Source organism: Capricornis sumatraensis, chromosome 11, assembly GCF_032405125.1.
Source record: "Capricornis sumatraensis isolate serow.1 chromosome 11, serow.2, whole genome shotgun sequence".
Taxonomy (NCBI): domain Eukaryota; kingdom Metazoa; phylum Chordata; class Mammalia; order Artiodactyla; family Bovidae; genus Capricornis; species Capricornis sumatraensis.
Window position 1 is genome coordinate 73,955,666 of NC_091079.1, and position 27,319 is coordinate 73,982,984.

Sequence of the window (27,319 nt, forward strand, 5' to 3'; positions counted from 1 at the left end):
TGAATTTTTTTAAGTACCTACAGCCTGTACCATAAGTTATTAGTGAAATTATGTTCTGAAAGATTCAAATTCAATATTATTGACTACTTAATTGGATTGTGATCTATTGAGGACAGGACTCATATTTTATTGTTTCAATATTCCCATGGTAATAAGCATCTCATGGCAAATAGTAAGTATTCATCAGTATTTACTTATTGAAATGATAGAAGTAGCAAAAATTATTTTTCTGGATTTATTATAAAATAAGAAATACAATATCTTTTTTTAATACAATATCTTTATTAACAGATAAACTAGTGTCTCATAGGTCTATCGCTTAATTTGAGAAATTGAAAGAAATGATTACCTGTTTGTAATGATATATTTAATTCCTATTAACTTATACCTGTGAGTTGCAGGTATGTTTTTGTGTGTTTAAATATGCATTTATCATGATCCTTATAGAAGAAAATGACAGTATATACCTGAAAGTTGTTTTCATTGATGCCATTTTCTATCCTAGTCTGAGGAGTTTTCTTCATAACATTTTTTTTGCTTCTTTACCTAGCATACTATTAAAACTGTATTTTCCAGATAGTAGAATTTGACTAGAGCAAATCCCTTTTAAGAATTTTGTCTATACATAAAGAGAAATAAGGTCTCCTTTATTTTTTACAACTTACCAGTTTTTTCCATGTTATAGATCAATCTATACTGGTAAAGTGAACATAAATTAGCTTCCACACATGGGCTGGTTACCATGACCTTCTGCACTTCATTAGTTGCATGAGTTGTTTCCCAGTTTTCCAGTGTTATAACCTATTCCCCAATTTAAAAAAAGCATCTATTTACTACATGGAAAAATACATTTTTAAAAGCATCATAAATCAGCTACTGCATGCCTCTATAGTTTATTGTAAACAATAAACTATTTTAAAGTGTAAGTCATCAAATAACAGGCTCTTTTTAATTACAGATATTCTAAGGCACAATTTAATAATTTTCCACGAGTGCTTCCCCTTCAAACAGTATCTTACCTAGTACAGTTAATAACCAAATAGTGTTTTATCTTTGAACATTTGCTTTCTCTAAGGTGAATCTATAATCACGGCCAACCTGTACTTCCTGGACAACTGCTGACTGGGATTTGATGACTTGTTCTTCATTCACTGCATCTTCTGTTTGTTGTTCAGTATAGACACTTTTATACTGGTACAGTCCAACATCCACAAAAGCACTTAGTCTGTATTCCTGTAGCAATATTTCAATGTAATATCTGGAAAATAGAATAACTAAAGATTGGAACTTTTTCTCCAGAGCACTTAATCATGAATTTTGCTTTCAATGAATAAATTTCTACATGATATAAAATACCTGCCAAATAAATGATTTATATTGCCCCCAGGTGGTGTTAGTGGTAAAGAACCTACTTGCCAACACAGGAGATGTAAGAGACAAGGGTTTGATCCCTGGGTCGGGAGGATCCCCTGGAGGAGGGCACGACAACCCACTCCAGTATTCTTGCCTGGAGAATCCCAAGGACAGAGGAGCCTGGTGGGCTATAGTCCTGAGGGTCTCAAAGAGTCGGACACAACTGAAGTGACTAGCACACACACATACACACATCCCTGATTTTAACTATCAAATTATTTCAAAGCAGTTTGCTAAAAGAAAATGAGTTGTGTAAGATATCTGCATAAGAGATAAAGAAAACGACAAATTCACTCGGTTTTGTCAATAAATATTTATTGAGAAGAGATACTACCCTCTATCCTCAAGAAGCTGAAAACAATTACATTGTAGGTTATAACAAACTTCCTGACATAAAACACAGAGGACACAAAGAGGGTAAATTACTGTAATGTGTATAGGAAAATGTTAGACTCAGACATACCATATACTTTGTATATGAGTGGTTGTATGTGTCAGGGATGAAATTCTTACCCTAAGTTCCTTAAATATTGTCTCCACTTGTAACTTGGGAAATAAAACACTGTCTCAGGAAACTTTTACTGATTAGGCTGATGACGGCCCTCCAACAAGCTGGATGAGATTCATACCTCAAATCTGGAATTCCTGATTCCTGAGGGTCCCTGCCCATCATCCAACTGGCTATTCAGAATTAGCTGTTCGCCCACCAGTTGTTACAGGTGAGTGCAAAGCTACTACTCTGTGTGTGCTCAGTTGCTCAGTTGTGTCTGGCTCTTTGGGACCCTGTAGACTACAGACCACCAGGCTCCTCTGTCCATGAGATTTCCCAGGCAAGAATACTGGAGTGGGTTGCCATTTTTTCCTCCAGGGGATCTTTCCTACAAAGTCTTTATCAGTGTCACACTGCTCCCATCTTTGAAGAGGCCAGCTAGGAGTTTCTTTAAATGGCCTCACATCATTCGGCAGATACTCTTGTAATGGAGATGAAGTGTCCATGGTTCATGAAAGACTGTGAATGAAGTGCATTTTTTATCTCCCATCTGGCAAGGAGATGGGGCTCTGGGTCATCTCCTCCACAGGACTGATACTGGAGGATTATGTCAGGCTTTCAGCTGCCCTGAGAACCTGTCATCTCTGCCAAATCAAGGTAGGCAATACTAAAATGGAGCAGGCCTTGGAAAATTGAAGTGAAGTGAAAGTTGCTCAGTCGTGTCCTCCTCTTTGCGAACTCATGGACTATACAGTCCATGGAATTCTCCAGGCCAGAATACTGGAGTGGGTAGCCTTTTCCTTCTCCAGGGGATCTTCCCAACCCAGGGGTTGAACTCAGGTCTCCTGTATTGTGGGTGGATTCTTTACCAGCTGAGCCACAAGGGGAGCCCGGACTCGGAGAAGAACTATTAAATTCTATATCCTTATTGGCAGCTTAAATATATTTTAAGGCGCTTTCTATATGCTAGCACTTCACAGACATTACTCTATTTAAGTGTCACAAAATCCTATAAATACATTTATTATTCTATTTGTTCATATGAATTACAGAAACTAAGAATTTTAAAGACTGAAAAATTATTTAAAAGTTAGTAACTGAGGTAGGATTCAAATAGAAAGGGGGGGTGACCCAAGAGATATGCACACAGAGATAGGCTGTATTATTTGAGTAAAATGAACTGGCAAGACAAGTTATCTTCAAAAAGGTCCCAGGGACCACTGTGCAACAAACCAGCCATGTGGCCTCAATTTCAGAACTCACGGGCATCATTATTCCTGCCAATGTGTAAATTCCAAGCTAGTTTGCAGACGCACAGATCATCAGGTGGCAGATGTATTACAAGCCACCTTCATGCAAGCTCTGTGCTCTTGTCAAGCAGGTAAATTGCATTCATTTTCCAAGGTCAAAGCAAAGCCTGAAGGTGTATTGAATAGCAATAGAAATTAACAAGGTACTCCATTTACTCTGAATTGGCCTGGTGATCTTGCTTAAAAAAGAAAAGGCTTAAGTACATAAAGCAGTGATAATAGAAGGGGGAAGAGAAAAAGAATGGAATGCTTATTATTCCTAAGACTTCAGTGAGAACATTAACTGTAGTTTCTCTCAGGTACCATTGATCCCAACCCTCTCTGACCAACTCCATGATGCTGCCTACGAGCATAATCTAATCAATATCTGGAAGGGTGATGTGGTAGAATGAAGAACAAAACTCCTCCCACCAGGAAGCGAAGCCCAGGACGTCCCTGGTGGTCCAGTGGTTTAGAATCCACCTGCCAAAGCAGAGGACACAGGTTTGATCCCTGTTCCAGAACATCCCACATTCCTCAGAGCAACTAAGTCCATGTGCCACAACCACCAATGCCGCACTCTACAGAGCCTGAGAGCTTCAACTACTGAAGCCTGTGTGTCTAGAGCCCACGCTCTGCAAAAGAGAAGCCACAGCAAGGAGAAGCCCACGCACTGTGACGAAGATACCGCTTTCTGCTGCAGCTAGAGAAAGCCTGAGAGCAGCAATAAGGACCCAGTGCAGCCAAAAATAAATTAAAAAATAAAAGGAGTGAAGTCTGTCTCTTCACCCACTGAACCTAAGTCTGCCCTTTTGCTTTAGTCACTGAGATACTAGCAAATGTGACATAAGCAGAGTTTAAAAAGCCCCTGTGCATTAGGAATTACCCTCTTGACTGCTGGGACACTGCAACAGCCTGTCATGAAAGACCTTGTGGCTTGAGATATCCTAGATGCTTCAGTTCCTGCCAGGCCAGCCGAGACTCCAGATATGCGAACAAGGCGATCCTGGACCATTAATCACCAGCTAACATAGCCAGGATCAAAAGAACTACCTAGATAATCATAAAATTGGGTTGCTTCAAGCTACCAAATCTGGGGGAATGGTTTCTTATGCAGCAAAACCTAACAAATACAAATGGTAAAAGGAAGGTAATTTATATGACCCTCTTGATGTTCTCCATGTAACAGCTATTTTGCGTATATCACGTTTTTTACCTCCCTGTTTTCTAGGAATCCTGAAGAGCTTTTTGAATGGGATTATTAGCTATTTGAATAATATTCTCATTTTCTGTCTGAAATTGAACATTTTAGCACTAAAAAAATGTACCACATAAGGGCAGGGAGTATGTTTTAATATCTTTAGTATTAAATTTCCAGTACTTGGCCCAGGGTCTGAAATAAATCATAAGACTATTAAATACATATTAACTGTGGCACCAATCAATGTGGTTTTGTGGTTTTTCTCCAGCAACAGAGAAAACAGGATCAGAGAACTTGATAGCTGGATCGACTGAAAGGTCCTAGTAGGAAACTGAGGCAGGATTAGGAAAATTTCACAAAATTATAATTTCTGTAACAGGAATAATTTAGATTTCAAATTTCCCTAGTTAGCTGAATGCCAGTATTCTTGAGAATACAGGAACAAAATGTAACAAAATTATGGAGAATGGCCAATTACAAATTGAACCAATAAATTAACATCACTTCCACCAATGAAACAAATTTAAAATATTTTTATATATAAACTTATGGTTTTAAAATATCACACAATAGTTTAAAGAAAAGAAAAAAATCTTACTCTTTTCCTTTTTGAAGATGAATATCATCTGATCTCTGTGTTGGGCTGGAAAAATAATTGTTGGCATTGGAAGAATGATAGGCAATCCTCACCTTATCCCAAAAAGACAGAGAAAGAGAAGGGGGAGGAGAAAGAGAGAAGAACTTATTAATAAGACTTTTCAGCATTTATTTATCATTTATTATTTCTCTCAGTCTTAGACCTTTTATGAACAGAAAAACATGAAAATACTTTATATTTTTCTTCTAATATATTATTCATGATGAAAAGGATTTTAAAAAATTATCAAAGCTCACTTCACTTCTGCCAACATTAATGAACATCAACCACACTATTCCATGAACACACACAGATCATAGCTTTTCCAAAATTAGAACTGCAAATGGAAAATTTAAAGACCCATACTGGGAGGAAGGTTGCTTATTATTAAATAAAATATTCTTTTTTTCTGCAGAAAACTTTGAGGGACTTAATCCAAATGAGATCATTAAAAAGAGATATGAAAGATGCCAAAGATCACTAACCGGGTCTACACTCTACAAAGAGAAGACTTTGGGCTTCCCAACAGAAATGACTACATTGTCTTTGAAAGAAACATATTGAAAAACTACTGCAAAATTGGAATTCATGTGTTATAGGCAGGCATTTAAACCTGTTCATCCAGTCTGGAAGACAACCTTGCCATACATGTAGTGAGTAATTTTGATTTGATCCATCAGTTTCACATTTGTGAAATGGTCCTTCCCTCATAGCTCAGTTGGTAAAGAATCTGCCTACAATGCAGGAAGCCCTGTTTCGATTCCTGGGTTGGGAAGATCTGCTGGAGAAGGGATAGGCTACCCACTCCAGCATTCTTGGGCTTCCCCTGTAGCTCAGCTGGTAAAGAATCCATCTGCAATGTGGGAGACCTGGGTTCCATCCCTGGGTTGGGAAGATCCCCTGGAGAAGGGAAAGGCTACGCACTCCAGTATTCTAGCCTGGAGAATTCCATGGACAGTCCATGGGGTCACAAACCATGAGGTCACAAGTCAGACATGACTGAGCGACTTTCACTTTCACTTCCTAAAGAAATAACATAAAACATGTAATAATGTAATGGACACAAATGTTCAACTGAGTATTATTTGTGATCATAAAATATCAGAAGTTAAAAACGTATCAGTATGTGGAAAGTTACTTAACTAACTTTAGTAACTCATGCAACAATATACTAATTAGTCATCAAACATTGCATCATAAGAGCTAGTTAATAATATGTGAAAAGACTAATATGTGATAAAAGTGATTATAAATTTGGTCACAGGATCCTATTTATGTAAAAAATAAAATATAGACCAAAGGAGATAAAAGACTTGAATCTTATGATCAAGTAATAGTGAAACAGATCTGGTAAAACAGTGAAATATGTGTACTCTTCTCCAAATTTCCTATGGGTGATTATAATTTTTTAATGATAAAAATAATCTTTAATTTTAAAAGAAATGTATTTTTTTCCTTAGTGAAGGAAAATTTAGGTATGGGAAAAACATTTTCTTTTAGACAACAGTTTTTCCATAATGACTTCATGGCTCATATCACATGTGTTAAAATAGTCAAGTACCCACCACATAGATTCTTTAGTATATTCATTGATTTTAGTGTCGAATAAATGGGACACATATAAAGGCTACCATATTGTTTCTATAACACCACGTGGTATGCTGTGGCTTCCCTACCTTATCTTCTGGAAGTCCAGTCTGGCTGAAATAAATAGCATAACGGTCATCACCTTTGATGTAGAATCTATAAACGTCAGATTCTGGAGCCACCAAAAATCCACTGAAACGTGCAACAAATGTGTCTTGTTCCATGGGCCAAACATAGGAAGCTGAATCTACCCAAATGGCACCCATGTACCCTGGAGTTTTTTCACTGTATTTGAGTATCTCTTCAAGACGTACTGGCCGGCTATTATTCCACACTTCAAGCTTTAGGCCTCTCCCTCCTGAACATAGTAAAGAAGGCTTTCATCAGAATTTTGATGCAATATCTCAATAACTTTTACTTGGGTAGTGCTTATAGATATTCTATTTCTATTCACATTTTTAGAGTATATGTATAAACAAAACAATTACATATATCTCTACCTGTATCTGTACCCAGAGGACAGAGTGCTATTAAGACAATCTACAATTTATTTATTATTTCATACATCTAAACCTCTGATTCTACATTATGTAAAATGAGTCTAATATTATGACTTGTGTGGCTGCTATGGGGATTAGATATTATACACACACACACACACACACACACACGCAACGTACCTGGTACTCAGTGAATGCCTTACATAAGATAGTAATAATATAGTTATTACTTTTGATAAGACTGATGTTGCTTTATGTAGTCAAGACTCAAAATTTCAAAATTCAGACTATTTGATTACATAACATTCACCCTGATTATTATCTCTAATGAAAGTTACTCATTTAATGACTCAACGAACACACACTGTTGGCCTTAGGTTTCTGTTAATACTTTTCTTCTTTTTAACATTATTTTGTTCTCTAGGATTTCATTTCCTTCTTGGACAGAACCAGAGGGAGAACATTCTCATTTAAAGTAAATTTACACTTGCCAGACTGAGGGCAAGGAGAGAAGGGGGCTACAGAGGATGAGATAGTTGGATGGCATCATTGACTCAATGGACATGAGTTTGAGCAAACTCAGGAAGATAGTGAAGAACAGCAAAGTCTGGCCTGCTGCAGTTCATGGGGTCGCAAAGAGTCAGACACAACTTAGTGACTGAACAACAACAACACTTGCCAGTGTTATTTTTTCCTAATTATAATGGTTAAAGCCTTTTGAGTTCCATTTTTCCCCATTCCCTGTGATCACACGTAAATCATTCTAGATAAGGATTTACCTCTGCCATTTAAGAACTAAAGAGCCTCTTGATGAAAGTGAAAGAGGAGAGTGAAAAAGTTGGCTTAGAGCTCAACATTCAGAAAACTAAGATCATGGCATCCGGTCCCATCACTTCATGGTAAATAGGTGGAGAAACAATGGAAACAGTAAGAGACTTTATTTTTTGGCCTCCAAAATCACTGCAGATGGTGACTGCAGCCATGAAATTAAAAGACGCTTGCTCCTTGGAAAAAAAGTTATGACCAACCTAGACAGCATACTAAAAAGCAAAGACATTACTTTGCCAACAAAGGTCTGTCTAGTCAAAGCTATGGTTTTTCCAGTAGTCATGTATAGATGTGAGAGTTGTACTATAAAGAAAGCTGAGCACCAAAGAATTGATCCTTTTGACCTGTGGTGTTGGAGAAGACTCTTGAGAGTCCCTTGGACTGCAAGGAGATCCAAACAGTCCATTCTAAAGGAAATCAGTCCTGAATATTCATTGGAAGGACTGATGCTGAAACTCCAATACTTTTCTCCCCTGATGTGAGGAACTGACTCCTTGGAAAAGACTCTGATGCTGGGAAAGATTGAAGGTGGGAGGAGAAGGGGACGACAGAGGATGAGATGGTTGGATGGCATCACTGACTTGAAGGACATGAGTTTGAGCAAGCTCTGGGAGTTGGTGATGGACAGGGAAGCCTGGTGCTGTGGTCCATGGGGTCGCAAAGAGTTGGACACGACTGAGTCACTGAACTGAACTGATTTATTTTTTAACTGGGAAAACAGCATTTAAAATGTTTCCATTGGCCTGTACCAACATTTAGTAACAATCATTTGATTTGAAATAAAAGTACCTTCATACTCTATCAATAGAGCTTTCACAGGGTGAACCTCCACTGGTATAGCCTTGATTCAGCTAATTTAATAGAAATATTTCCTAATCCAGAAATAAAAAGAAAAGAAAAACTAGGAAGAAATTTATTATCATTCTTACTACAAATTGTAAAAAGCTCAAATAGTATTTTTTGTTACTATGTTATGGGCTGAATGTTTGGGTCCCCTCAAAACTAAAATGTTGAAACCTAATGAAACCTAATGCCCAATGTAATGGTATTAGGAGGTGTGGCCTGTGGGGAGTGTTCAGGCCATGGGAGTAGAGCCCTCATGAATGGGATTAGCGCTCTTATGAGAGACCCCACAGAGCACCCTAGCCCTGCAAACGCCTCATCTATGAGGAACAGGTTTTCATCAGATACCTAATCTGCCAGTGCCATGATCTAGGATTCCTAGCCTCCAGAATCTTGAGAAATCACTGGTGTTTATAAGCTACTCAGTCTATGATGTTTTATTATAGTAGCCTGAACAGACTAAGATGCTACAGATATCTGTCAGTAATATTCCTCTTATGCAAATATAGAAATGGTCTTTCTCTCCAATGGTGACTTACCTGGATATATAGTTCTGAGAATATCAGGTTCAGGCGGTGTCTTGCAACATATGCTATTTTCTGTGACATTCAAAATATGACAGGCTTGACCTACAAGAAGCAAGGGCAGAGCCATTACTATAGAGCGTTCGAATGCAAATCACACCAGCCTAACTTGGAGTGCTTTTTCAATTAGAACCAAGATGCACAAGCAAGAGGCAAAGCTGAAAGGTCTTCATTTCCTTTACATCTTCTCCATCAAAGCTTGTCACTCATTAATTGTACCTGAGTTGTACATTAGTTGTACTTCCATAAGGCAACATTTTGCTGGCAAAATCTCACAAATCTGAGTTAGAATATTTCATAATTTCTGAGAAACAAAGTTAAAAGTTTGATAAAATGATGTCACTGTAAACTATTTTATCTGGGTTCAAAGTGAATCCTTATATGTCTTGTTCCCTGGAGAAAAGTTTCTGAATAAATCAGCGATGTTTAAAATTTACAAAAGTAGACGATTCCAGTCTTCTTAGAATAATAGTGGTTTTGTTCAAGTTTTTAAAATAAAAACAAAAAAGATAATAATTTTAAAATAAATTTATAATAATTTATTTCACAGACAGATGGAAACCAAAACAGACAAAGTTTTAAATAAGAATTATTATCTAATACATAAGCACAATTAAACTTGAGTAAGAGTTTACATTTTAGACTCCCAAGTGCTCCTCACAGTGCTTCATGAAAGGTCAACCCTCATTAACTATTTACTGACATGGAAATAATCCATGAATACAGAAGTACGGGAAATGGAGGAAAGCATCTTTACCAAGTTTTGTTTGGTGGCCTGGAAAATGTACACTTCAATACAACCTTTCACTATTTGAGTGCTTTGTGGATGCAAGATCACTGAAATATAAAACAGTACATTTTAACAATGTTTTAAACCAACTTGACTCATTTTTGTTGCAGCAAAGGAAAGACACAAAAACCAATCATTTTCAAGAAATTATTGAGGATTGAGAATCTCAAATCTGGCTGCACTTTAATGGCAAAGAAATACTATATAAAAAAAACTTAACATGTAATCTTTGTATATCAGCTGTATCATAATGTCAGATGTAAAACATACAAATTCAAAATTGTTTATGTTCCTGTTTTAAAATTTTAAAAGGTAATAAAACAGAATAATATATTATATGAAATTTTAAAATCTTTTGGCCTATGCAGGTGGCCAGGAAGAATTCATGGCATAGGAAAGATGTCCTATGAATGCTACACAAGGTTGCTTTCTGTGAATTTTTCTTGAAATCACATTTTGGCTAGCTCATCAGCAGATTCCTTAAAAGCAGAAATCACCTGAGCAGAAGGCTTGATCAGAAAAATTACATGCCAGGTACTTGGACAGATGTCGTGTTCTCTGTCCATCAAGGTAAGTAAGGTCATTTTAACTCAGGGAGAAGATCCCCATTATACATTCATTCCCAACTTCCCATTTGAGCTGCCTAGCTCCCTACCTTTGAGCAGATCTGGGCCAGGCATATGAAAGTGATGCACATCCAGGGAATCAAGCCCAATGTACATTTTGTAAATCAATTAATGCTCTTTCTAAGGCCGATACAATCTGTAATTACTGATGTCCAGACAAGACAGAGTATATGACAAAGGGATGAGGAGTCTCCCGAAATGCCACTTTAAATTTCCCTCTAATTATCTAACCCATTAAGAAATAGTAAAAGTTCAGAGGTAATTTGAAAGTCTATTAGATAGAGGTTATGTGTGTCTTTAGCGTGGCGAGCAGTTTGTTGATGGCAGCCATGATGCTGCTGTGCAATGCCCTTCGGTGCTGATCTCAGAGCCCAAATCCTGGTCACATAAGGCTGCAAGGAGCAGTCCTCACTGGAAAACTGCAGTGGGAAAAGCATCAAGCTCCAGGACCAAATGCCCATCTGGAAATGCCAGTTCTAAAATTAAGACATTAATTGAGCACAACTACTATTTTTCACAGAAATAATTAAAGGAAGTATTTGTTCTTTTATTAAAAAATCATGAAAAATACCTCCAACTAAAACTCGGACTGGGAAATCTGTCTGATCAAAGAACCGTCCACTGATTGTTAGCAAGGTGCCACCTTGAGTGCTTCCTTGTGAAGGTGAAATCCTAGTGATCTCTGGGATGGGGAGGGGAAGGACAAGAAATAAAATGTCATGAATATTCCACATAAATGTAAACGTTTGTCTTTTACAAATTTTCCAAATTACCTAGCCATAGCAAATAACACAGCAAAGCTACTGGATTACCAAAGGAATGAAGCAGGTGTTTCGTTCTTTCGTCTCTGATGCAGTCTTGCAGAAGACAATAAACATGGCTTTCACACAGACCTGCATCTCCTGGGGACCAAGGGTTAGTGGTAACTGGTACCAAACAGACGCTGGTAATGGAAGGATCCAGAGAACAAGGAAACCCTGGGCTAAGCATAGATGTTTGCTTCCAAATGAAAACAAGAAAGCAAGAGAACAGCCCCTTTTCTATGCTCCTTAAAAATGAAATCTTTCTTATATTTACGGACCAACATCTTATATTTTTCTCACCTACTAATACATTAACTACGACTGGAATGCTTGCAGCTTTGTATATGAGTCTTAGGTATACTGGTAAAATAGACCAGTAATGATACATGGTACATTCTTTAAAAAATTTTTCTTATTAGTTCATTCTATCAAAGTTCTTTGTATTTTTCCATAGGAGTTTAACATTAAATAAAACAGACTTCTGTAGCCTAGACAGTAAAGAATATGCCTGCAATGCAGGAGACCTGGGTTCCATCCCTAGGTCAGGAAGACCCTTTGGAGAAGGGAATAGCAACCCACTCTGGTATTCTTGCCTGGAGAATCCCATAGACAGAGGAGCCTGGCGGGCTATAGTCCACAGGGTCGCAAAGGGTCGGACACGACTAACACTTTCACGTTAAGTTTCACAGTAAGTTTCCAGAAAAAACCAGTATAGATCATATTTTATCGATTCCAAGACACACATTTTTTTCATTTTTGAACATCTTTCACATCTGAATCACCCCAGGCCTGGCACTGAGATCTCTTTAAATTGAAATAAATTATGATCTTCTTGAGGAATTTTTTGCACCACACTGAAAGCATAAATCTCCGAGAGTGCTGGTTTGTGGGTTTAAACTGACAGCGGAGATTTGTTTTCCTTCCTTGACCAACATCCCAAGTTGAGATGCATAAGTTTCCCTGCTGTCTCTCTTAGTGAGATAAGTTTATTTCTCAATCAACCTGACACCAGAAATGTAGTTTTTGGCTACAGATCCTGGCTTTTTGTAGATCCTGGCTTAATGTCAGGGCTTCCTAGTGCACTCCTTATCTTGGGTGTTTTTTCGTTCTTAGAACTACATAAAATAATACAGCACACTTTACAATCATTATTGTATTTTATTTGATGAAATAAAGTATATGCACTTCTCTTCCCTTGCCTTCCCCTTACACAGAAAGGTCACATACCTGCATATGTTTGAAACATTGAAATTTTATTGAGAGAAGAAACAAAATATGCCGTTTTTTCTGGTAAACTCCTGTTTAAAAAAAGAGTAAAAATTCTTGCTTTAAAAATGACCTTTATTTTAGGAAATTTTCTTTTACTTGATAGAAATCATATCAAAATTTACAAAGGACCAAGAACGAACTTTTGAGGAAAATAAAGATGTTCTATAGCCTGTTTTTTTTAACCCACAAATATACCAAACACATTTGCCAGCACTCACTGAACTGCACATTTAAAATATGCACTTTTTATTACATGCAAATAAATAAAGTTCTATAAAGTAAGAATTTGTATTAACATAAAAAAATAAACACACAGGAGGACTGCCCTTCATAAAAGTTGGGCTCTATGGATGACCACCTGGGGCTCTTATAACCCATTTAGTGATAGAGTAAATAACATCACTGAACTCTTTTTTAAGCTTCTAATTACTATGCTATTTAATTCTTATATCAATCCCATGAGGTAGGTAATACTCAGAGAAAATTTTTCTTAGTCAAGATCAGTGATTTCCCTGGCGATCCAGTGGTTAAGACTGTGCCCTTCCAATGCAGGGGGCATGGGTTCGATCCCTGACCAGGGAACCAAAATCCCACATGCCATGCAGCATGGCCAAAAAAAAAAAAAAAATTAGTTGACTGTTATCTTAGTCAAGATCACAAAGACAGTAGCAGAAATGGAATTTGAACCAGGCAGTTTGAGTCTAGAGCCCTGGGTACTACACAGTTCTCCTCTCCAGCCACTAACTTACATGAGATACAAAGGATGAGTGAAGGTCACAACAGTCCACCAGCTAAGTCACCCTTAATAAACACAGAGCCTATTCATGTTTTTGATAGATACATACTTGGACTTCCATAGCCTAAAGGGCTAGGAATGGAAAGAATGTGATCCTAAAACTGAATGCTTTCTCATAATTACCTCCATTAAATTCATAATTAGAAAAGTTAAGATATTCTGATGTTATCTAAGACTCCAAACTCATTCATCATAATTAGAGCACAATGAACCGGAATCTATAACGATAATGGAAACCTTTTGGTGGAGACCAACAGTCAACTCCCTATGAATCTAACACAGGCATTATACTGTGCATCTGCAAAGCTAAAGAGTCCCTGAAAATATGCTATGCTAACTTAGTTATTTAAGAGGTTCACAGTGGATTTTAAATGTTTATATTATAAGCCTTTCAGTTGATTTCTTAAAGATCTAAAATGAAGCCAGTTCCAACAATGTCTGTGGTCAGATCCTGTCTCTAAAAAATTAACTCTGCTTTTTAAGCTGGCGGGGAAATTGCCTCCTGAAATAAAATTTGAATGTAATTTATTTGGTATGACACTGAGGTGATTTTCACTAATTCATTGATAATAACTAAGCATTTCTCAATTAAGAGAGTCTCATCTAAACCTTATCAGTTTGGAACAGCTGTTGTTTGAACTTGGGGTAATAGAAGAGGGAAGGTTGCCCATTAAAAGAAATACAGAATGCATACAACATTGTAAATCAACTATACTTCAACAAATTTTCTTTTTAAAAGTAATACAAAATAGATGTCACACGGTCTCCAACTGGTTCATCTGATACTCAGGAATGCTCCAGAAATTTGTAAAATATGGATTTTATTAATTATAAAATGACAACATTTTAAAAATGCCATGTAATCTTAAAACTAGATTTTTAAGTAGTAAATAGCGTGTTTTTAACAATCACCTTAAATTCTTAAGACTGTTTTATATAGAAATACAATTTCTTAAACTCTGAGACACTAATACAAAAGGAAATCCATTGGCTTAAAAAAGGAAACAACGATTATAAGTCAAGATCACAGAATTAACAATTTTATGCAATATTTTTGCCTATATATGTACAAATTTTCTAATTTTGGGGGTATGTTAATGCTGCATATTGACTTATGTATACCTATCAATCACAATCAAGCTCAATCACTCAAACCTTCTATTTTTGGATAATTATTTCTCTGAGAGACATATGATGAATTTGGCAATTAGCACCTCTCATTCAGACTTGGAACTAAGAATTCACTTTTCTCACCTTAGGAAGAATGACATTGACAGCATAAAGGAACCATATATAGTTCACAAAATCATTTAAAACTCAATATCATTGCTTCTAACACGTTTTGCTAATATTTCAATAAAATCCTATTGTCTGATCTTATCAAGTTATATTTAAGTAGGCCATGTCCTTACAGAAAATCACAGTTAAGTCATGGGACTAAGTTACTGTCCCATGTAAACCATAAAGGTAAATCTTAGCTCTGTTTACATATCACCCAATCTGGCTTTATCTTGAATTACAAAATTCTTCAAGATTTGACTGCAGTATATATTATTCTATAATAAAGTGTCCAGTGGTTAGGACTTGGAACTTTAGTAATTCGCTGATGATGATCCAGTGGTTAGGACTTGACACTTTTACTGCCGGAGCTGGGGTTCAATCCCTGTTTGGGGAACTAAGATTCCACAAGCCACGAGTCATGGTCAAAAAGTAATAATAATAAAAACTTTAAAAAAAAAGAAAAAATACAGTCCCTGGGCTTTGGGAAACCACAATTTTTTTTAAAGTGTGCCTCAATTTCTTCAGCTGAAAAATGGTACTAATAGTACACATTCCATAAGGTTGTTTTGATATTCATTAATGGCTTAAAATAGGGCAGGTACACAGTAAGTCTCAAATTTAAGTATTATGGTTATTATTATTATAAATAATTTTTAAAATAATTTTAAAAAAATGTCCAGCCCAGGTTTATAACTTGGCAATAAATCTACTGACTTTAGGTATCTAGAGCTAGCTCATCTATAAATACAGTGATAATGGATTTAGTTTCACCAACCCATCTGCATTTCCATACACGCAGGGACCAAATCTCATCCTTCTCTTACAGCCTGTAAACAATGAACAGGAGTAACATCTACTTTGATTATAATATTGCCACTTTCCAAACTTCTAATCACCGAGTCTCTCTTCAGAGACAAAAAAAATCAACAATTTTCCATCATCGGCCTACTACATTAGTATTGGATGGCTAAATTATGTGACTTATTTGGATTTCAATCAACTTTACAAACGGGAGATGCTATGACACTTTGGGAAGAGCAATTTAGGTTTGGCACATCATGGTCCTGCCCATAAAAGGCCAGCAGCATGCTCCAGTAACTGGGAGGGCCAACAAATGCCCAACACACACCCTTGTGAACGCTCCAAGAGTGGGGTAATCCCCCCACGGTAGAGAATCCTGGGTCAGGGTGTTAAACAGTGATAAGATGTGGTTCTGTGATTGAGACCCTCCATCGGTCATGGCAAAGCACCGGGATGAAAGGCTTAGGTCCTGGGGTCAGACTGCATGGGTTCACATTCTAGCTCTGTTTCCTACCAGCTGAATATTCCTAGGCAAATCATTTAATGTTCCTAAGTCTCACTTTCCCAGTGCAATATGGGATAGATGAAAACATCCAATTTATAGGTTCTCTGGGAGTATTAAGCAAGATAATATGTGTAAAGTGCTTAATGCCATGCCTGCCACTAGAGGTTCTTTATTATATCATATCTATGAGTCTTGCAACGTGTTGAGATTTGCATATTCTCATATTTCTATAAGTATGTGATAGTCTTTCTGACTGAAATTAGGATATCTAGAAATAAGTTCTAGTTTTACTAGAAATCATAAATATGTTATTAATATTGATATTAGAATGAACGATTAAAAGCTGTAGCTACCATCTTTCACAATTCTATTTGTCTTGATACTTTAAGAGAAAACCATTATCAGGTAGTATTAACCATGAAGCTTTATTTATTCTTACATTCAAAAAAATTAGTTATCAAAAACAATTTTATAAACAAGAAGGCCTACAAAACATAAAATAACACTTTTTCATATCACAATCAAAGAATTTTTTTTATTCATTGCTTTAAGTAATGCTAGATTTCCCAGCAACTGAAAGGCCATGTCTGAGACACAAATTACTAGTGAACAGGAGTTACAGACTCCTTAAATGTTAATTTGGGTAAAGAGATTAATTTTTTGAAAGTAATTAAGTTTTTAATCTAGGGATATATAGCACAAAGTAAATATACACTTTTATTTTATTTTCCCAGTTGAATCAATTATGAAAATTATTATTTACAAAATGATCTACCTTCCATAATCACTGTCCAAGATGAAGCTGACATTGTGATGACCTGGAATTAATTAAAATACACAATCAATTAAATTCTCAATCACAGGAGAATAATAACTGTATATTATAAAGCTGATTGAAAAGCAAAGAAAATTAACACCGTAATTATGCAACCATCTACTAATCCTCAAAGAAATGAAAACGAAATATCTTAAAGAAACACCTACTACTTTAAGATATACAAATAAGGTGTCTGAAGGTTGTAACCAGGAAAACCTCACCAAGTATAATAATGAATGTAGAATAAAAGAACATATATGCAATCATATTGCCCTCAATTTTCTTTCATTCATTTAACAGCTATTTAATTGGGTCAGCGACGGGTTGAGAGGCGCAGGGTGAACACACTGTCAAACGGACGATATAGTCAGTCAAAAGCAACGACACAGAGAACTAAAAACTGTGATAAAGCTATCAAGGAAAAGGAGAACGAACTTTGAGAATGTAAAGCTGGGGATCAGGCTTTTTCGAAGACATGACATTTTATCTGAAACTTTCAGGACTGGAAACTTGCAAAGGCTGTGAGGCAGAAGGAATGTGTATATGTGTGTGCATGTGTGTGTATACAGGCGTGTGTGTCAGTCGTGTCCACATAGACTGTAGCCCTCTAGGCTCCTCTGTCCATGGGATTCTCCAGGCAAGAATACTGGAGTGGGTTGCCATTCCCTTCTCCAGGGGATCTTCCCAACCCAGGGATTGAACCTGGATCTCCTGAGTTTCAGGTGGATTCTTTACCCTCTGAGCCACCAGAGAAGCCCGAGGCAGAAGGAATAAAGCTCATTAATAAAATGTTTATGATTCTGAGGTACATAGAGCAAGGAGTAAAAATCAGAGTAAAATTAAAGCTACAGGTAAACAGCTAAATTAGTAATGGAAACATTTAAATGACAGAAGAAATGGAAAAAAAAGACACTTGAAGACACTTCAGTGTAAATCTTAGATAAAGGTTTTTCATACATGCTTACGTGATGCTGGAAAAAACCCAAGGTAAGCAGGAAGTGCTAATATTAAAAAAAGGGATGAGGCTACAGGAGCGGTCTAAGAGAATGCCAAACAAGGAAATACAGTCAGGCATTTCTGAGAACTATGATAAATGATGGTCAACACTTACCAATGTAAGTTCCACTCATCTTACAAACCATAGAACCCATGTCTCCATTTGGGTGATCTAGTTTTAGACCATACCTAATAAAATATGCATTTTAATTTCAAAGTTTACATTGACATTGAAGTTTTAAAATATTGTGTTTCCCTCAAAAAATCTTATGAATTTCAGAATATGTATCAGGACAGAAACTGTTGCTACAACAAAGATTTTTGTAAAATGAAAATATTTCCCAATCTTAGCTGAAGTTATTTGAATAAATATTTCCCAGTCTTAGCTGAAGCTATTTGAATATTTCCCAGTCTTTGTTGAAGTTATTTAAAAATTAAATATTTTGCCATTAATTTGGTCATCCCCATTGATATTCCTTTTAAAGAATTTAAAACACTACCAAGTGAAACAATTATTTGATAAAGGTATTTCTCAAAACACTTTTCTCAAAATAATTTAAACAACAGTTCATATCATAATAGACTGGAGATAGGGGAGATCAGGTTACATCTAACTATATCAATGACTGATAAATTACTATATCAAATATTACAACTTATACTGTTATAAAGCATCTGGATATGCAATATTGTTAGAAATTACTATTTAAATCTAGTATTTTTATATCTACTATTTTTCTAAAGAAAATTATTTGAATTACTTACAAATTATCAGACTGTGATATGAGAAGCTCACAGGGCATTCCTCCAATATAAACTCTGTATAAATATTTTATTGGAAAAGATCAAGTTGTGTTTAACATATTGTTTCAAAATGCTCTCCTCCCACCAAGCTTACTGCCACCTTATTTTTTTTTTCTCCCAATCACTTAATAGTATCAATCATTCATTCAACAAACATCTACTGACCACTTATTATATTACAGTTTTTGCTCTAGATGCTGGAGCACATCAGTGAGCCAAGATCTGTGCTGTTATAGGACTGACAATGTAACTGGGGAAGAATGACAATAAATAAGATAATCATATTTGGTGTGTTATAAAGTGATTAATACTGTAAGGGTAGCAAATGTAGACAATGGGGACTCTTCCATCTGAAGTTCAATTAATTCCAATACAAAATATAATTTTGTAGTTAAGTTTCATATGAGTTAAACAAGGCTCACGTCTCACAAAATAATTGGGATGAAAAGAATGTCTAATAGGATCAATGCCAATGAAATGGGAACACGAAGCTGAGAACAATTAGAAGCCGAGAAGAAAATCTGCCTTCACATTTCTTTCCCCAGCTGACTAAACTGACCTATTACTTTAAGGCTGATAGAACCCAGTGATACTGGAGGCTTGTAGGTAACTGACAGCTATCACATTCTTTGCAACATCAGACTAAATCCCCAGCTTCTGGGACAGCAAACCCAGATACAAAATAAGGCCAGATACAAGCCTGAATTATAAAAAATAGCATATCTGCTAGCAGAGAACTTTGAACTTTTTAACATAGTTTTCATACAAATTCTTTCATTTGATCATTACATTAGGTTATAAAGAAAGTAAACTGAATTAGTATACCTATTACAGAAATGTATAAGTTCATGTTCTCTTTCTAACCTTTTGTTTCACTGCAAATAAATAACAAACTTAGCAGCCAGCATTTACAGCGTTACTACATTAAGTCCTGGCAACTTATGCGTTAGTGCTTACACGTTAGTAACTAGTATCCTTCCATTTTACAGATGAAGAGACAGTCAGGGAGGATAAGTAGCTTACCCAAGCCTGCAGCCAGGAAGGGGTAGAGCAGGAATTCAAACTTAGAAAGCTCTGCTCCAGTGTACATTCTTTGCTAAGTTGCTAAGTCACTTCAGTTGTGCCCGACTCTGTGCAACCCCATAGACGGCAGCCCACCAGGCTCTCCCGTCCCTGGGATTCTCCAGGCAAGAACACTGGGGTGGGTTGCCATTTCCTTCTCCAATGCATGAAAGCGAAAGGTGAAAGTGAAGTCACTCAGTCATGTCCAACTTAGCAACCCCATGGACTGCAGCCTACCAGGCTCCTCCATCCATGGAATTTTCCAGGCAAGAGTACTGGAGTGGGGTGCCATTGCCTTCTCCAGTACATTCTTAACCATACCCTATAATTCCTACAGTGGTGTGGGTTTGCCTCTCTATGGTAATATTACCCTATTTGCCCTGAAATACATATATTTAATTTTTTTTCCCTCACTCTGTCTTTTAGACCAAAAGCTCCTTTAGTAGGCACCAGGTCCTTGAGTCATTTGCATGTCCTCTATCATTTGTACCTGGTCTGAATGTGGAGATTTGGGCAAACTGACAAAGCTTGTGAGAAGCAGAAGCAGCTTGGGTGCTCGGTCTCCTGACTTTCAGTCAAGACTCAGCCCATTCACTGCTCCCACTTACAAAATTCAGGCACAGTAGTGTCCGATAGGACTGAAGCGACTTAGCCGCAGCAGCAGCAGCAGAGTGCCTTGAGGGCTCCAGTGTCACAATGAATGTGATAGAAATGAGATAAAAGCAGTTCTAAAACCTTTGCCTATAGATCAATGTGTGATTTTTTTTCTACATTTATATATATTAAAGGTATCTCAGGGTTACCAGAGTATAGGGGCTGGGCAGCCTGCTCTGAGGTCTCTTCTGACTGTGATTCTGTGGTTTCATGAAATAATTTCTATCCATTCCTTTGTATTAAAGAGAAGTAAATTTCAACTACAGAGCAGGAAAAAAGAATCACTTGAAAGTTAAACTTTTTATTTCCTGGCATCATTAGGGAAAGGATGACTTAGAAAAATCTGCTTTTAGAATTCAGATATAAAGCATTCACAATACTCAACCGTACAGAAATAGACAAAATACTTATACTAAACCGTCCTTATAAAGTGTTAAATATTTGTTTATTTTAGTAGTCCTTTTATTTTATATAAGGAATCAATAAAAATATTTCTAGAATAATAGATTTATGCAAATATGATTTGAGAGCTTTGCCCCATAGAATGCCAGACAAATCATATTTATTTCATTTAGCAAAACCTTTCAAATTGCATGTTTTATAAAATTATATGTACATATATGTGTGCTGAATATTAATTTATCCATTTACCCATTTTATACATGTATTCAATAAGCATGAAGTATCTTGGAAACTGTGATTTGATTCTGTGTGAATTTTTTTCTATATTTATATTTATAGTATCTCAGGGTTACCAGAATATAGAGGCTGGGTAGCCTGACCTCTGAAGTTTTGTCTGACTGTGATTCTGTGATTTCAAGAAATAATTTCTATCAATTCCTTTGTATTAAAGAGAAGTAAATTTCAACTACAGAGGAAATGAGCATGACTTCCGGTCTTTTAAGGCAGGACAGAGATAACCCCACCAATGTTGCAGGAAGTTATATAACTCTAGCGACATTGCTATTTCCTGCCCACAGTGTGGACAATACTTTTGGTAATCAGCAATGTTACCATCTGGTACACAGTTAGAACATGGAGGAATTAGGATTTAAATCCTAGCCTGTTAATACATTATTGACTTTTTTCAGTTTCAGCTCTCCCCCATACACCATGTGCAGTAGAAAAAGTGCCAAAATGCCTGTTGGGAAACTTGGGTTCTCCTCCTGACCTTTACTAAGCCATGGACCTCTAGGCTTCAGAGGTTTTTTTTTAATATGTGCAAAATGAGGCAGCTTGATTAAGTAATAAAGTTCTCCAGTAATGAAGTTCTGTGATTTCAGCTCAATTACTATTAGACTTCTTCCATGTACCTCCTATTAATAAAGTCCATCATAGAAAAATAAGCAGTTTTGTCAGACCAAAAGAGAAAAGTATATTGGCCATGGTTTCTCCTTTTTTTAACTTTTTATTTTCCATTTGAATATAGCTGATTAACAATGATGGCCATTGTTTCTATGTCAATGAACTATGCAACAGTCTATTTTTCCTTGCATAATATCGCTGGAAAATACTGGGACTCTCATCACACTGTAGTGGTTTTTAATATCATTGGACCCATTATTCATGGGAGATCACATCTCATCTATAAGAATACTTTTGTTGCCACATCAAAAACTTACCTCAAAATCCTCACATTTTTCCCATTAGAGCTTAGTGCTGTATTACTCCCATAGACATCAGTGAAGATTCTGCCTCGGATTGTTATTAGTGTACCTAAAAGCAAACAGAGAAAACTCAGTGCAAGATCATCTATCTATATATCCATACATTTAATATTAAAACGTCACAGATTTTCCCAATAAAACCAGCATTCAGACACTTATATCTTGTGTTCACTATATCGTTTAGAACTGCTCTGAAAGTTCTAATAAAAAAATAAATCATAAATAAATATGTATAATATTAAAGAGGTATCTATAAGTATTTATAGCCTAAGAGGTGTTTTGTGGAAGATAGGATGAATTATTCAACAAATATTGCTTGGGTCATGGGTGATTTATTTGAGAAAATGTAAATAAGATCCCTACTTTATACCAAAAAATGAAGTAAATTCTAGGTGAAATAAAAATTAAATATAAATAATAAAACCACAAAAACTCTTGAAAAATAAGCAAAAATTTATGTAGTATTTATATAGTCAGGATAGTGGAATCCTGACTTTAAAATGAAGGGAGCATAAAATGAAGGGAGAAATAACAAAGGTTAAGATCTATAGATTTAATAATAAAAATTAAGTGATGACAGAAACATCATTAATATATTTAAAAAGCAAACAATAAATTAAAAAATATTTCCCATCAGTAAGATATATATATGACATAGAGTTTTAAAATACAAATAATTCTTGTAACTTAATATGGAAATAAACGACTAGCCTTAAATTATCAAAAAGATGAATTGGTAATTCATGAAAAGAAGAAATAAAAATCTTTAATAAATACAAAATTAATTACATAAATCAAAGAAGTGGAAAAATTCGGGAAAAAACCTACAATACTTTTCACATAAATTCTTTCTATAAAAAAAGGAAAAAGGAGAAAAGATCTTCTGCCTCCCAGTAACCAATGTCCACTGAGCTTGGAGGAGGTGAAGCCAGGGTCAGCCCCCTAGGGGCTGGTGTAGGAGTATATTTTTCACATAAATTCTTGAAAAAACAAGAGTACCTAGAATTGTCAAGGTTTAAAAAGAAGGACATTCTCACATATTCCTGTTGGAATTACAAGCTGATACAACTATAGTTATTATAAAAACACTGGAAGCCAACTAACATTCAATATAGGGAAAGTTTAATATATTATAATAGATTCAGATGCAGCTATTAAAAAGCATTAAACAATCTCTATTTTATAATCAGAAAATGCTATTTATAAATTTTTAGGTATCATATATTTTTCATACTAAAAATTAATTACTATAAACCAAAAAAGATATTTCAGTTGTTATATAACAGACCTGGAGTTCCAGATAAAGGTGTGATGCTCCTTATTGTTGGGGTTCTGAAACTTTTTGCCTGCAAAATAATATTGTTGATAAGCAATCTTATCTCTATCTTGTTCCTAGTTTTATTAAATATCTCTGCTTCTTTCATTATTTTATATTTGAACAACAGCCATGAGTATGAAAATATTCTTTTTTATATATAAGAAATAGAGTTTAGAATATTACTCTGATTATTCAAAATATTTTCCCTGTCTGTAAAAATCATCTTTCATTTCAAAATGTTTCTTTTTGAAGGCTTAAAATTCAATCAGCCTTTCGTCATCAGTGTAAGCCAAACCACAGTAATAAAGCTGTCAAGTAAAGACTTTTAAGAATTTGGTGGAATAAAATTAAAGAAAACCCTACAAAAAGTTGGCTTAAAGCTCAACATTCAGAAAATGAAGATCATGGCATCCGGTCCCATCACCTCATGGGAAATAAAAGGGGAAACAGTGGAAACAGTGTCAGACTTTATTTTTGGGGGCTCCAAAATCACTGCAGATGGTGACTGTAGCCATGAAATTAAAAGACGCTTACTCCTTGGAAGAAAAGTTATGACCAACCTAGATAGTATATTGAAAAGCAGAGACATTACTTTGCCGACTAAGGTCTGTCTAGTCAAGGCAATGGTTTCTCCTGTGGTCATGTATGGATGTGAGAGTTGGACTGTGAAGAAGGGTGAGCGCCGAAGAATTGATGCTTTTGAACTGTGGTGTTGGAGAAGACTCTTGAGAGTCCCTTGGACTGCAAGGAGATCCAACCAGTCCATTCTGAAGGAGATCAACCCTGGGATTTCTTTGGAAGGAATGATGCTAGAGCTGAAGCTCCAGTACTTTGGCCACCTGATGCAAAGAGTTGACTCATTGGAAAAGACTCTGATGCTGGGAGGGATTGGGGGCAGGAGGAGAAGGGGATGACTGAGGATGAGATGGCTGGATGGCATCACTGACTCAACGGACGTGGGTCTGAGTGAACTGTGGGAGTTGGTGATGGACAGGGAGGCTTGGCATGCTGCGATTCATGGGGTCACAAAGAGTCGGACACGACTGAGCGACTGAACTGAACGTGGGTTTTCACCCTTTATGGGTTACACTCATAAAGAAAAGATAGCAAAGCGTTTTTCAAAAACATAGAAGCAAAACTTGGGAAGACTTCATCAAAATAAGTTTTAGTAACTAAGCTCATGATAACTCTCCAGAGTTACACAAAAAATACTTAAGACCACCACCTGACACATTAGTAAAATCAACATTTTATTAATCATTGGCTATTATTATTCAATCAAGTAAACATATGCCAACTTCATTTGAAAAGAAAAAATGAGAAATAATTACCACGAAAGTGAAAGTGAAAGTGAAGTCGCTCAGCGTGTCCGACTCTTTACGACCCCATGGACTGTAGCCTATCAGGCTCCTCCGTCCATGAGATTTTCCAGGCAAGAGTGATGGAGTGGATTGCCATTTCCTTCTCCAGGGGATCTTCCTGACCCAGGAATCGAACCCGGGTCTCCCACATTGCAGGCAGACGCTTTACCATCTGAGCCACCAAGGAAGCATTTTGAAAAACAAAATTAATTCTGAACAGGTGAAAAGCAGAACTGATGGACGGATAAAGATTGCTCAATGACTGGGATACATGCAGATCAAAATCCACACCTAGAAACAAATAATACAGGAGAGAACAAGCTAGAAATAGATCAAGAAGAGTCCATTTGCAGAAAGAAAAGCGTGCTTCAGAAAATGAAAGAGGACAGGAAGATGGGCAGGATTTAAAGGAACAACTGAAGTTTTTGAAGGAGGAACAGTGCTGGTGGAGAAAAGGATGACCTCTGCATGGATACAAAAATTATACAAGCAAAAACTCAGGACGAAGTAGACTCTCAGTGATGGGCAGCTGTCTCCCTCCCCACTCCTTCTCATTCAGGAACAACCTAAAAGAAAGATGCTCAGGTACTTGAAGTAAAAGGACAGATTTTTTTTTAAGACTGCCAATAAGAGATAAATTTTGAAATTTGAGGCTAAGGATGACTTTGGACTCATTCTTTCACACTTTAGAAATGCTTAATGGAGAATCAGTGTAAAAGTAGTAAGATATAAAACGCCCAGTCAAAATGCTACATTTTAAGTTTTTTTATTTAGGGAAAATACCACCTTTAGAGGTAGAATAATAGAGAAGGTAGAGGAAGAGAAGCTAGAGGAACTGCCAAATTGTGTGCAAATCAATCTCTCTAAGTCAAAGTGTACTCACATAAATTATATCTGTGGTAAAAAATAACTGAAGAATGCATATTAAACAACAGATTAGTTACTATTATAATTTGAGGAGACAGATCAGAAACAGATTTTCAACACACCACCAGCAAAGAATCAGTGAAGATGGCAGATAAAATTATTTCATAGAAAACAGAAAAAGAAGGTAGAAGATTCTGAAAATTAAGAATAATTAACCTGGAATACCACAGCAGTCAAGGATAAAGATTTGTCATGATAAATGAAATATCATGAAAATGATACAATTAGCAAATAGTATGAGAATTAGATCCTACAAATGTGTAATAGTGTAAAGGGTTTTAAAAAACTCAGTAAAAGTGTGCAAATGTTATTGATCCTCAGTAAGAACAAAAAGTGAGAGTGAGCACTTCAGTTCAGTTCAGTCACTCAGTCATGTTCAACTCTGTGACCCCATGGACTGCAGCACACTGGACTTCCCTGTCCATCACCAACTCCCGGAGTTTACTCAAACTCATGTCCATTGAGTGGGTGATGCCATCCAACAATCTCATCCTCTGTCGTCCCGTCCTCCTCCTGCCTTCAATCTTTCCCAGCACCAGGGTCTTTCTAATGAGTCACTTCTTCACATCAGATGGCCAAAGTATTGGAGCTTCAGCTTCAGCATCATCCTTCCAATCAATGTTCAGGACTGATTTACTTTAGGATGGACTGGTTGGATCTCCATGTTGTCCAAGGGACTCTCAAGAGTCTTCTCCAACATCACAGTTCAAAAGCATCAATTCTTTGGTGCTCAGCTTTCTTTATAGTCCAACTATCATATCCATACATGACTACTGGAAAAACCATAGCTTTGACTAGACAGACCTTTGTTGGCAAAGTAATGTCTCTGCTTTTTAATATGCTGTCTAGGTTGGTCATAACTTATCTTCCAAGGAGCGAGTGTCTTTTAATTTCATGGCTGCAGTCCCCATCTGCAGTGATTTTGGAGACCAAAAAAATAAAGTCTGACACTGTTTCCATTGTCTCCCCATCTATTTGCCATGGGGGAAGTGATGGGACCAGATGGCATGATCTTAGTTTTCTGAATGTTGAATTTTAAGCCAACTTTTTCACTCCTCTTTCACTTTTATCAAGAGGCTCTTTAGTTCTTTATTATCTGTCACAAGTGTGGTGTCATCTGCATATCTGAGGTTATTGATGTTTCTCCTTGATTCCAGCTTGTGCTTCATCCAGTCCAGCATTTCTCATGATGTATTCTGCATATAAGTTAAATAAGCAGGGTGACCATATACAGCCTTGACGTACTCCCAATTTGGAACCAGTCTGTTGTTCCATATCCAGTTCTAACCTCTTTCAGAATTTTCCACAGTTTTTTGTGATCCACACACTCAAAGGTTTTGGCATAGTCAATAAAGCAGAAATAGATGTTTTTCTGGAACTCTCTCACTTTTTCAATGATCCAACGGATGTTGGCAATTTTATATCTGGTTCCTCTGCCTTTTCTAAATCCAGCTTGAACACCAGGAAGTT

At 36.4% G+C, this 27,319-nt stretch overlaps 1 protein-coding gene across 1 annotated transcript in view; it reads right to left on the reverse strand.

The window, feature by feature from the left end:
- The window catches only part of PKHD1L1 (PKHD1 like 1), a 179,964-nt gene that overhangs the window by 135,403 nt on the left and 17,242 nt on the right, over nucleotides 1-27,319 (reverse strand). The window contains exons 5-16 of the mRNA XM_068983663.1: nucleotides 23,532-23,589; nucleotides 22,199-22,292; nucleotides 18,822-18,875; nucleotides 18,172-18,245; nucleotides 17,019-17,061; nucleotides 12,819-12,889; nucleotides 11,360-11,470; nucleotides 9,328-9,417; nucleotides 6,707-6,975; nucleotides 4,992-5,083; nucleotides 1,099-1,258; nucleotides 666-801 (exon numbers count right to left, since the gene is read on the reverse strand). Coding sequence (XP_068839764.1) covers nucleotides 666-801; nucleotides 1,099-1,258; nucleotides 4,992-5,083; nucleotides 6,707-6,975; nucleotides 9,328-9,417; nucleotides 11,360-11,470; nucleotides 12,819-12,889; nucleotides 17,019-17,061; nucleotides 18,172-18,245; nucleotides 18,822-18,875; nucleotides 22,199-22,292; nucleotides 23,532-23,589 — 1,252 coding nt within the window. The remainder of the gene's footprint in view (nucleotides 1-665; nucleotides 802-1,098; nucleotides 1,259-4,991; nucleotides 5,084-6,706; nucleotides 6,976-9,327; nucleotides 9,418-11,359; nucleotides 11,471-12,818; nucleotides 12,890-17,018; nucleotides 17,062-18,171; nucleotides 18,246-18,821; nucleotides 18,876-22,198; nucleotides 22,293-23,531; nucleotides 23,590-27,319) is intronic.